The sequence below is a fragment of the Sclerotinia sclerotiorum genome, genomic scaffold (assembly GCF_000146945.2).
Source record: "Sclerotinia sclerotiorum 1980 UF-70 scaffold_4 genomic scaffold, whole genome shotgun sequence".
Classification (NCBI taxonomy): domain Eukaryota; kingdom Fungi; phylum Ascomycota; class Leotiomycetes; order Helotiales; family Sclerotiniaceae; genus Sclerotinia; species Sclerotinia sclerotiorum.
Genome location: NW_001820832.1, coordinates 445,658 through 456,938, shown reverse-complemented (window position 1 = coordinate 456,938; position 11,281 = coordinate 445,658). Strand labels below are relative to the sequence as shown.

The window sequence follows — 11,281 nt, the reverse complement described above, 5'->3', positions numbered from 1 at the left end:
CCAGTCTCCTATGGTATCCATTGACGATCAATCGTATCAACCATTTCCGAAAATCCCGACATGCATTTTGTTCAACAGTAGAATAAATGAATGCATTAATCAGTGATTATACGATAATCACTATTCGATGATCAATATGCATTAATCAAACAATGACGTGACATCGTTACACGCGACGCACATTTTTGTTGAGGAGAAATGAATATCAGAAGGGGAATTGGCCAATCGTACTGTATGATGCGTGTTTGATATTTCATCGGTGGAACGAGGATCTAGAATGTAATATGTTATAATATATTTTGGGTTTCCCTTTTTTGTCCTTTTGGAATTTGAAGTTTTGAATGAGAAGTTATCAGGTTCGCAAGCTCATAAGTTCTTTTTGCTTCATTACTAATTTGCCTTTCATTTCTATAGTTCTAGTATATATATTACAATTCACATCGATTCATTCATCACAATGATTATCCACTTCCACTTTCACCCCCTTCCCATCCTCCTCACATACCTCACCATTATCCCTCAAACTATTAGCATCGCAATCCCTCAATCCCCCTCCAACATCAACACCATCACCAACAGCCATCCCAACCTCGGCTCCTGGCATGCTCTCCCACCTATCCCCATCTCTCCCCGCAAAGAACACGCAACCGTCTACCTAGAACCATACATCTACATACTCGGCGGCGTAACCCCCACCAACGACCCCACGCACCCCTTCGAACCCACAACCCTCACCCAGCGCTACTCCCTCGAAACCAATACCTGGAGTACCGTCGCTCCTCTCCCCCTCCCCCTAACCCACCCCAACGCCGCCGTCATAAACGGCGCCATCTATCTCCTCGGCGGTCTAACCCCCAGCTCCCCCCTCAATCCTACCCTCCTAACCACAGCCCCCAACTCCTACATCTACCACCCCGAAACCAACATCTGGTCCCCGCTCTCCCTCGATATTCCCCCTTCCCTCCAAGTAGCAGCCGCTGCTACAGCCTCAAGAGGAAATTCTATCTACCTCGCCGGCGGCCTCACTCATTTTAATCTCAACATTTCCTCCCCATCCCCACCGACACCCAAAATCACAAATTCCCTTCACAGCCTACACATCCGGTCGCGAACTCCTAACCTCGCTTCCTCCACTCCCGCAATCGGAGGTATCGTGCCCGCAAGTGGGTTTTTGGAGGATATTGGACTTTTTTTTTGTGATTGGTGGGAGGGGGAGAGGTGAGAAGGATGAGAAGGGAGATGTGACGTATTGATGTGGAGGAGGATGTAAAAGATAACGAATTTTGTGTATGATTTTCCGGGTTAATGCGTGGGAAGAACGGAAGACGATGAGTTCGCCCGATAGACGGGGAATGGCGTCGGCGGTGGTGGGGAGTCAGATATTTGTTATGGGGGGGTTGGGTGGAAGGGGTGGGGATGAGGATGTGGGTGAGGATGTGGGTGGGGATAAGGGGGAAGAAGTGTTGATGTTGAATGAGGCGTATGATGTGCTGACGGATGAGTGGAGGGAATATGCTCCGATGGATGTTCCTAGGGTATGTGTTTTTTTTTTTACTTATACCCTACCTATGTTCTTATTCTGAAGAAAAAGAAAAAGAAAAAGAAAAGAGAGGAGATTCATAGGATTACTCTTCCTCCATTCCATTCCCCTATCTTACTTTTTCCATTCATCCATTCATCCATCCATTCCCCATCCAATCCATAGCTTCACTTCCCTCTCCCCCCCCCTCTCTACCCGTCCCTCATCCCCCAACACAAACCCCACCCCCCAAAAAAACAAAACCACCAACTAACATCCTCCCCCTCATTTCCCAAAAACAGCACGACACATCCGCCATAGCAATCAATCAAAGAATATACATACCAGGAGGAGGAATCAGCGGGGGAGGTTCTACGGATTATTTTAGTTATTTTGAAGTTCCTTGATTTGTTTGATCTTCCTTGGTTTTTTTGGGGGGCGGTTTGGGGGGCTTTAGGTTTTAAGTTGTTAAATTTAAGGGTTTTTAGGGATTGATGAGTGATGTATGGATGTATGGATGGAGTGGTGGATGGATGGAGTGATGGATGATTGGGTGATGGGTGAGTAATTGATGGTGGGAAGGTACTTAATCTAACAAAACCAAATAAAATTTAACAAAACAAAAAAAATTCGCAATGAGAAATTCACAATTCGCAATTCGCAATAAAAAGTAAAAGTAAAAAAACAAAGCGACATCCAAGGTACACGAAAGGATACGAGTGGAGATGAATTTATACCTAGTAATTATTCTTAATTTACTTTTAAGTGAAGAATATTTACCTACCAACTTACCTAGGTACCTACTGTCTACCTACTATCCATTAATAACCAACCTCAACCTCACTCAACCTCAATCTTGTAAATATCACTATGATTATTGATTATTGAATATTGGATAATAAATAATAAATACCTAATTAGGCAATAAACAATAAATAATCAACCACAGTATACTCATTCATCCATTTATTCAATCAATCATCTTCCATCCCTCTAAAAAAAGCCATCCATCCATCCCTCTTAAAAAAAAATTCATCCATATAGCGATTCGATTCTAAGAATAACTCTATCTCATACTAACTCTACTAACTCTACTAACATGATACGGTACGACACGATAATGGTATACAACAAAGAATTCCTCATCCCCAATCTAAACGCATTCAAAAAAAAAAAAAAAAAAAAAAAAACTCTCACTTATCCCTCTCACTCACTTATCTCTCACTCCATCATATTGATATTCACATTCCTTCATTAATATCAAAACAATACGCTGTAAACAAGCATTCACTCAATCCAATCCAATGCAAGCCGCATGCACAAAAATATTAATATACAAACAAAACAAACAGACATTTATCGAATAATACCAATTCTTTCCTAGCCGTGATTCTGATTTTTAACTTTATCGCTAGGTACCAATACCAATAGTTTATTCATTTCCAGCTGGAAATGGCTGCAATCCATTTATCCTGTTCATTTCTATGATTTCAATCTCATTAGTACATCATCATCATCAACATCCATAATCCGCATAGAATAAATTAGCAAAAAAAAACCAAAAAACCTACTTATCTAAATGTAATAATTGTCCAACAACGGTATTGATCAAATTCTGCTGAATTCTCTTATCCTTTTGTTCCAAAAACTGTAACAAAATCGTCTTGACGTAATAAGTATCAATCGATGCAGTACCACCACCATCTCTCCTTCCATTTGCCGGGCTTTTTGATCTTCCAGAATCGATACTAGATCTCGAAGAAACATCATTTAATCTCGATGTCTTCATCTGTAATGCCTTGAATTCTTTTTGAAGTTTTTCATATCGTTGATTGGCTTCATCAAGAAGCTTTCGTACATCCGCTTTCTGTTTCTCAGCATCACGAAGTTGCTTTTCACTGCCATTCAATGCATTTCGAAGTTCGCTCATTGCTGAGCGGATATCATTAGTTTCCTGGGATGCCTTTTCGGCAATACCCTCGAGTTCATCACGACGCCTCTTGTATTCCTTTTTTGATTCTTCCAATTCATCTCGGTCGTCACTTGCTTGCTTAATCTGGCGCTCGTAATCTCTAATCTTAGTTCTGAGCTCATCTACTTCTCGAGATCTACGACGAGCATTGGTACTAGCTTCATCTTCGGCTCGATCGCGCTCTTCAATGGCAACTTCCATGCGCTCTCTCATTTCCCGAACCATGGCATCAGCTCGATCATTCACACCGTCCATGAGTCCCCGCATCTTTTCTGCCTCTCGAGTTCGCTCGCTTAATAACCTCTGAACTTCACCGAGTTCTTCTTCAAGACTCTCTGCTTGTTCTTTCTTTTCCTTTAGTTGTATGACCATCTCAGCTGTTTGATCTCTCATGCTTCCAAGAAGACCTTGTGCATTGTTGTATTGAGAACCCCTTAGCTCAACCTCCTCGCGGAGCCCCTTGGTCTCAGTAGAAAGTTTTGAAACCTGTCCTTCAAGATCTTGAACGCGACTACGTAACTTCCCGGCTTCTTCTTGAACCTTTGATAGATCTCTAATGGTTTTTTCGCGCGAGGACGACAGTACAACCCTTTCAGCTTCAGATTTTCGCAAATCACGGCCCGCTATACTGGCTTCATTCTCGGCTCGAAGTCGGCCATTTGTCTCCTGAACAACCTTCTCATTCAAAGATCTAATCTCACCTTCTCTATCAGCAGCTTGCTTCTTGAAACTAGCAAGATCACCCTTCAGATCTTTCTCTCGAGCTTCCAATCTCCTCAATTCAGAAGTACGAGCGTTCAGCTCATCCCTGACACTTTTCAAGTTCGCGTTCTCAGTGCGCAGACTCTTCAGTTCCGGTTGTGCATTTTGTAGAACTTGTTTTAGATCTGTCAGCTCCCTGTAACGTGTTGTAGCCAATTGCTCGGCGGCACCAAGGTCTTTCTGCATTGTGCTTGATTTCATCTTCAAATCTTCATACTCAGATGTAATCTTCTTGAAATCTTCTTCCAATTTAGTCGAAGTTATCTTGTGATTCCCGATTTCAGACTCTAACTTGCCGACCTTTTCTTCAAACGCGACCTTCTCCTCCTGCAATCTGGTTGCGACATTCTTGTGAACTTCGATTTCAGATTCTAGTTTAGCTGAAGCTGTCTTGTGAGTTTCGATCTCAGCCTCTAGCTTGGCAACCTTTTCTTCAAGAGCAGCTTTTTCTTCTTGCAAACTGGTCCGTTCCGCCAATAGCTTTGCTTCATCCTCGATGCCAGAATCTATTTTCGCCTGTAGCTTGGATTCTACAAGAGCGAGCTGTTCTGCTAAAGCAGCTTTCTCCTTCTCCATCTCGTCCGAAGATATCTTTCCATTTTCTTGGCCCTTAATTTCAGCCTCTAATTTGCTCGTCTTCTCTTCAAGAGCAGCTTTCTCGGCTCGAAGTTCTTTGATTGTGTCCTTAGCCGTCACATGATCTTGACCAATAATAAGCAAATTTTCTTGAAGATTCTCAATCTCCTCCCTGAGACTCTCCTCATTCTTGCGGTTTGCTTCTAACTTTGCTATTTGCTTATCCTTATCAGCGATACTGGTCCTAATTTGATCGAGTTCAGCTCGCAAATTATCAACAACAGTCTCAAGATTAGGGGCCTTCACGGAGGCAGGAGGCGGCTCTTTATTAGCAGTGGCATTACCATTTTTCTTGCCCTTCTTCTTGTTGCCTGATTTCTTCTTGTTGGATGTAGAGGGTGTCGATGTTGATGGTGTGGGTGGGACGGATGCAAGGACGTCTTCACCTGCTGGAGTTGGCTCCTCGCTGGTCTTTAGAGCTTCAATCTCGCCCTCAAGCTCTTTGACGCGCTTAGCGTCTGTTTCCTTTGACTCTGTAAGCTCCTTAATTTGAGCTTCGAGTAGCTCTATTCGTTTCTCGGCTTCTTTACGAGCATTAGACTGGGACTTAAGATCTTTAGTTTTTGATGCATTAAGTTCCTCAATCTGAACTTTAAGGAGCCCAACTTGTTGCTCGGCTTCTTTACGACTATCCAACTCGGACTTGAGCTTCTTCTCTGCCGTTGTTGTTTGGTCTTTGAGCTCTGATTTCAGGACCGAGAATCTCTCTGAGCTCTGTTTCTTTTCATTTTCCAAAGTCTCTTCGAGTGTGGTAAGTTGGGCTTCCGTCGTTTTTAATCTACTCAATATTCCTGAGTGTTCCTTCTTTTCAGCTTCCAAGGCCTTCTCGAGCTCGGTGACATGTGTTTCAGTGGTTTGTGATTGGCCCAATCTCTCTAAGTGCTCTTTCTTTTGGGCTTCCAAGGTCTTTTCGAGTTCAGCAAGCTGTGTTTCAGTTGCTTGTAACTTATCACTGAGCCTCTTAGTCTCTCCCTCCTGGATATCCAGTTGCTCTTGACGGGACTGGGCCAAACTGGTAGCCTCCTTGATGGAACCATTCGACTCGAGGGTTACCTTTTCCAAATCTTTCGCTAGACTAGAACCTAGTTCTTTAGCAGCGATAAGATCCTTTTCTAATGAAGACACTTTCGATTTTAACTCATCAACTTCTGCCGACTTAGCTTTGATGTCTGATTGTAATTTTGGCAATTCATCGTCGTACGAGAAGAATTCCTCATTAACATCCTTGTTGTCGGAGGATTGTGGCTTCTGTTTGGGAGAGAAAATTCCAAGTACCGATGTAACAGGGGATTTGACGGAAGTGGATGGGGTGTTGATGCTACTAGTCTCTGCTTTTTCCGTGGAACCAGTAGTGGAACTTCCGCCAACGGTAGTAGAGTTTTGAAGAGACGTGAGCTCCTCCCTCAGACTAGCATTTTGTTTTTCGGACTCTTCGTACTTCTTTTTGTATTCGTCGCGCTCTGCAGATACCCGTGTGAGTTCGTCCCTAACTAATCCTCCTTGTTGTTTCTGCTGGTCGAGATATTCAACCAGCGAATCTGGTTCTTGGATAGAACCGATAGGTGTATGCTCCTTGAGGACTTTCTCGAAGGGTTCGATCGAAACGGCACGAGCATGTGCAACTCGGTAGGACTTGAGTAGCTCTATGAAATCGCATTAATATATGTAGACTGAAACTATGCATGTCAACCCCACCTTGATATCTGCCCTCTAACTTTTCCAGCTTTCGCAACTTAGTTCTAACCTCAGTTGGAAGCTCAGCAGAAGCTCTTGGGGTGGCATCCGCTGATTTCTCACTGCCATTCGCAGCAGAAGGACTGCCGCCCGAGGGCTTATCCGCATTTCCCGCCATTGGGTGAAGGTTCTCACCGGCTGGTGTCCCAGCTCGAGTTGAAGCCTCAGACTCGTCTTCAATCACAAAAGCAGATTCAAAGTCTGCAGGATCTGGGCCTCTGCCACCTATTTCATCATCTTCTTTTAGCCGTGGTTTCCGTGGTTTTCGAGAAGGGGATTCGTTCGCAGATCGTCTTGAGATTGAGGATGTAGAAGCCGATCTTTGAACGGAAGGGTGTGTAGCGTTTAGTCGTGCCTTCTCTTCTTCGATGCGACTATCTATTTGAGCTTTAATTCTCTTTGAAATTCGTCAGCTATTTTATTTGCAAGGTTGCGATCCATATTTAAAGAACAAACATACCTGGAACATTCTTTCCACATATGGCGAGTGAGGTGGTTCTGTCACTTTTTTTTTTTAACTATTCATAAATTACTGCATATGATAACATTTGATACAAGTGAAGTGGTAATATATTAATGAGCATAATCAGCAAGTTTGAATCAAGAAAGAAAAGAAATATTATTTATTGTATGAGTAATGGGTAGAATCGTAGAATATTGAAGATATAAGATATAATACCTGTCAACTTCTAAAACTAAGTCTTACCTACCTAGGTAGTTAACTTTATATAACAGATGATAGTAATAAAAGACAAAGCGAAATCCCCATAAGATATGCTCCATAGTGGTGTACCTCCCTACAGTATTAAAAAGTGAGCCTCTTACCCCGTACATGTACCCTACCTAGCCGTGTTGAGTGATGGGCCAAAACGTATCTCAATAATACGAGTACATCAAATCAAAATAGTGACAATGCTTGTGATGCTTGTAAAACTTTAGTGTTTGTCGGGTGCTTTGTGGGTGCTTGCTGGTGCTTCTAAATGCTTCTAATGCCCGTAATAATTAACCACAAGTGCATGTTTAGGGTGTCACGGCCTGGCGTGGGCTCGGCGGGATCCATAGTTTTGAGCTCTCGCAGCTTAATACAGCTATTTTCAAATGTTCCCAATTATATAGTCTGTGCACACGCCATCATCATGTATGTGTACACTGTCTTGTACTCTGTATCATAACTAGGTTCACGCCAATCCAATCACCGAAATTACCCACCCACCTGCCCTATCCACCCACCAACCCTACCCACGAACTACCTAGTGCATTAATGCCTACCTATAGGAGTCAGCCAGCTTAGCTACAAAGTGACGAAGCTATTACCTTGGAAACTTCATCCCCTCCACCACGAAGTGTTGTTCATTTTATTTACTACTTATTATTGATACGACTTCACCATGAGCTGACTGACTACTTCTACTTTATCATCATATTTAAAAATATTCTTCAAAATGGTTTCCCTTTGGCCATGGAAGGTATGTGAAGCTTCATTTTGACATGTGCTTTCAGGGCGTCACACTAACTTAATATTTGTTTCGCAGCGTGAGGATAATTCCCCTGCTTCCTTTGAGAAGACATTATCCGCTTTGGCAGAGAAAATCTCGAAATCACAAGCACAGTTAGAGTCTCGCAGACTTCGTGGCAGACGTGTGAAGGCATTATGGACGTTATATTCAAGTTTCGCATATTTGGTCGTGTTCGTCATAGTTCTTCTGGTGATCGGTTGGAAGAATTTGACGGCCTTGGAGTATACTGGTCTTGCGGGAAGTCCGTTAATGTTAGTATCACTAAAGAAACGTGTTATCTCCGTCACATACTGATACTATTACAGAATTTATCTCATTCGAAGTGGCATAACGAGATATTATGATTATATGGTTGAATCCATCACGCATCGTTTGGAGGAACAACAAGCCGAAAGGGCCAAGACTATCGACAAATTGAAGGCTGCCACGAAATACAACTCCACACAAGAACTTCTAGAGAAATATGGTGGCGCTCCACCAAAACCTACTGCACCAAAGAGAACTCCATCCGCGAAGAAGACTCCAAAGAACAAAGATGCGCACCCCCCACGAACAAGTATGGGCCCACCTGCGACAGCGAATATACCCCGTCCTAACCAAATTCCGAGTCATCCTGCTACCCCTCAACCACTTGGTAACAGGACTCCTCCTCCTGCCTTTATTGCTCCATCTCCGCCGCCTATTGCTCCTCGTAGCGAGCCAGGCCCTCCCGAATTTGCACCAAACGCATTTTCAGGTCCATCTCAATATGCACAAGGTCAACATACCCAGAATGGAGAGTTTGTCGCAGAAGGACACTGGTACGATCGAGTGTTAGATTTATTGCTGGGAGAGGATGAAACACATCCTAAGAATCGACTGGCGTTGATATGCAAAACTTGTCGACTTGTCAATGGTCAAGCACCACCTGGTACAAAAACTTTAGCAGACTTGGGGCAATGGAGATGCTTTGGGTGCCGAACTTTGAACGGGGAGGAAGATGAAGGTGCAAAGGCCGTACAAGAAATGAAGGAAAAAATCCAAGAAACGAACGTGAAAGAGGAAATCACTTCCGAACTTGATGATAGAAGTACGGAGAATGCTGAAGACACTCCGGGGAGTGAGGACTTTGAGCACGATCATATCAAGGACGAAGAACCGTCGGAAGAGGAGAAGGTTGAAGTCAAGCCTAAACGGGAACGGCCCAAATCAACCCGCCGGAAGGTATAACTTGTCATAATTTTTCTTATTTTCTTCACGGGCTTCCTTATTTACAGGCCACATCATGTCCCATGACTTTGTTGTGTATTCTATCTGTCAGATGGCAATTTGCCCATCTCAAAAATCATTATCAAATCATACTTTAGTTCACTGGCACATGGTCAACGAGGTTGTGAAAAATGCATAAATTTTTATTCTAGCGAAGTCTTTCGCTCTTTGTCAATTTTTATTCAAATGAAATCTTTCGTCCTTTGTCAATTTTTTTTTCAAGTGAAGTCTTTGGTCCTTTATCTTGAACGTCTCGGTTATCTTGTTCATCTTGACTAATTTCCTCCCCTATCGTTTGAATTCCCGCTTCTAGCGAAAGACTTATAGTTCTTACGATCAGCAAACGAAGATTTATATTTTGAAGGGCGAATAGTAGGCTCAAACTCAACCGATTCTATGAACGACGCATCACCCTGCTCATTCTTATATCTATCGTTCTCCGTAGCCCTAGAGTCTCTAGAAACTATTCCACGATGTTCATTTCCCGCAGCCACAGGAGCACGACGAGCATTAGTTCCAGTCTCCTTCGCGACATTCCGTTCGCCCTGCATACCCATGTATTGCGCAAATCCTCCCCATGGCTTTGGAGTGGTATTCCCAGTGCGATCATTAGAACCGCGAATGTCAGCACTAGATGCACCGCCTCGCGCGTAGGTACTCTCGGCTAATGTAGGTTCCAAATACTCACTACCGGCTAGTTCAAAACTGGACATCATACTCGATGATGTAGATCCAGTCATTGGAGGAGACACAAATGATGTGGATGGATCGCTTGGATGCGTATGCCGAGAAATAACGGGTACGGACATGCGCTCTGGACTGGGGATTTGTCTGTCTCCTTGTCTGTTTGTGTTTGTTTGTCCACGTGTAGATCGTGCTGCTTGTTGGTTTGAGGGATAGCGGCTTGGGTTGTTGCGAGACATGGTTGTGTCTGGGGTGAGGGATCTGGGATTTGGGATTTGGGGGTGAGCTAATCTCGAGCTTGCGTACCTTTTTTTTTTTTTTTTTTTTCGAGAAAATTCCTCTTTTGCTTTGCTTTGCTGTATCAAGAGAGGTTTGTAAAAAGTACAATTTTCTTGAGAAGTCTGTAAATCTGTAAATCTGTGTACTATGTATGTGTAATCTATGAATTTACTTTGAAAATAAATAAAATATAAAGAAATCTCGAAGCGAACCCGAGAAAAAAAAGGGGTGAATATATAGTTACACAATAATACTTGTTCAGTACCTGTTTAAAAATAATTTTGTCTGCTGTGTTTCTGTTTTTTATGGAAAGTGGTGTAGAACTAGCTGTACAATGAATGATATCTGGATAGGTAGGTTGTAATTAGGTGTTTTTGGGGGAAATAGTTGGTGTTGCTGGATTTGTTTGTTGTTGTTTTTTGGTTTTTTGGTTTGGTTGTTGATTTTTGGTTGACTGTATTGTTTGGTGATTGGGATTTGAGATTTGAGATTTGGTTCATTTTTGGAGTTTTGGAGTTTGAGGTTTTGAGATTGGAAGGATTTTATTTTTGGTTTGGTTTTGGTTTTAGTTTTAGTTTTATGTTAGGTAGGTGAGTTGAGATGGGGATAGGGATGGGAAGTTGAAAGGGGGAGATCGTAGGTTGTAAATTGTAAGATTACTACGGTATAAGGAGGTGGAGGTGGAGGGGAGTACGACGGAGTGAAGGGAGTGGAAGGGAAGGGAAAGTTAATTAGGTTGGTTATTAGAGTGAATGGGATGGAGGGGGTTTTTGGGTTTTATTGTATAGTTGGTGGTATGTAGAATAGTATGGTAGTTATGGTATTTTGGAAAGTTAGTCCGGTATAAAGGTATGAAGGGAATTTATGTAGTGTTATTCGTCCCCCAGAATGTTGATATGATGGGGAAAATACACAGGATTAGTAGGGCGT

At 42.8% G+C, this 11,281-nt stretch overlaps 4 protein-coding genes across 4 annotated transcripts; 2 read left to right on the top strand and 2 right to left on the bottom strand.

Moving 5' to 3' along the window:
- Window positions 1-457: 457 nt before the first annotated feature.
- SS1G_03276 (hypothetical protein) lies at window positions 458-1,222 on the top strand (the record flags this gene model as incomplete). Its single annotated transcript, XM_001595137.1, has 1 exon — window positions 458-1,222. One exon carries the CDS (start codon window positions 458-460, stop codon window positions 1,220-1,222), a length of 765 nt encoding a protein of 254 aa, XP_001595187.1.
- A 1,733-nt stretch (window positions 1,223-2,955) lies between these two features.
- On the bottom strand, window positions 2,956-7,092 carry SS1G_03275 (hypothetical protein; the record flags this gene model as incomplete). Its single annotated transcript, XM_001595136.1, has 4 exons — window positions 2,956-3,001; window positions 3,091-6,532; window positions 6,585-7,020; window positions 7,084-7,092. 4 exons carry the CDS (start codon window positions 7,090-7,092, stop codon window positions 2,956-2,958), a joined length of 3,933 nt encoding a protein of 1,310 aa, XP_001595186.1.
- A 973-nt stretch (window positions 7,093-8,065) lies between these two features.
- Window positions 8,066-9,349, top strand: SS1G_03274 (hypothetical protein; the record flags this gene model as incomplete). The annotated part of the gene is made up of 3 exons (XM_001595135.1): window positions 8,066-8,089; window positions 8,156-8,391; window positions 8,446-9,349. The coding sequence occupies 3 exons, from the start codon at window positions 8,066-8,068 to the stop codon at window positions 9,347-9,349; spliced, it is 1,164 nt and encodes a 387-aa protein (XP_001595185.1).
- Window positions 9,350-9,663: 314 nt separating this feature from the next.
- On the bottom strand, window positions 9,664-10,311 carry SS1G_03273 (predicted protein; the record flags this gene model as incomplete). Its single annotated transcript, XM_001595134.1, has 1 exon — window positions 9,664-10,311. One exon carries the CDS (start codon window positions 10,309-10,311, stop codon window positions 9,664-9,666), a length of 648 nt encoding a protein of 215 aa, XP_001595184.1.
- Window positions 10,312-11,281: the final 970 nt, after the last annotated feature.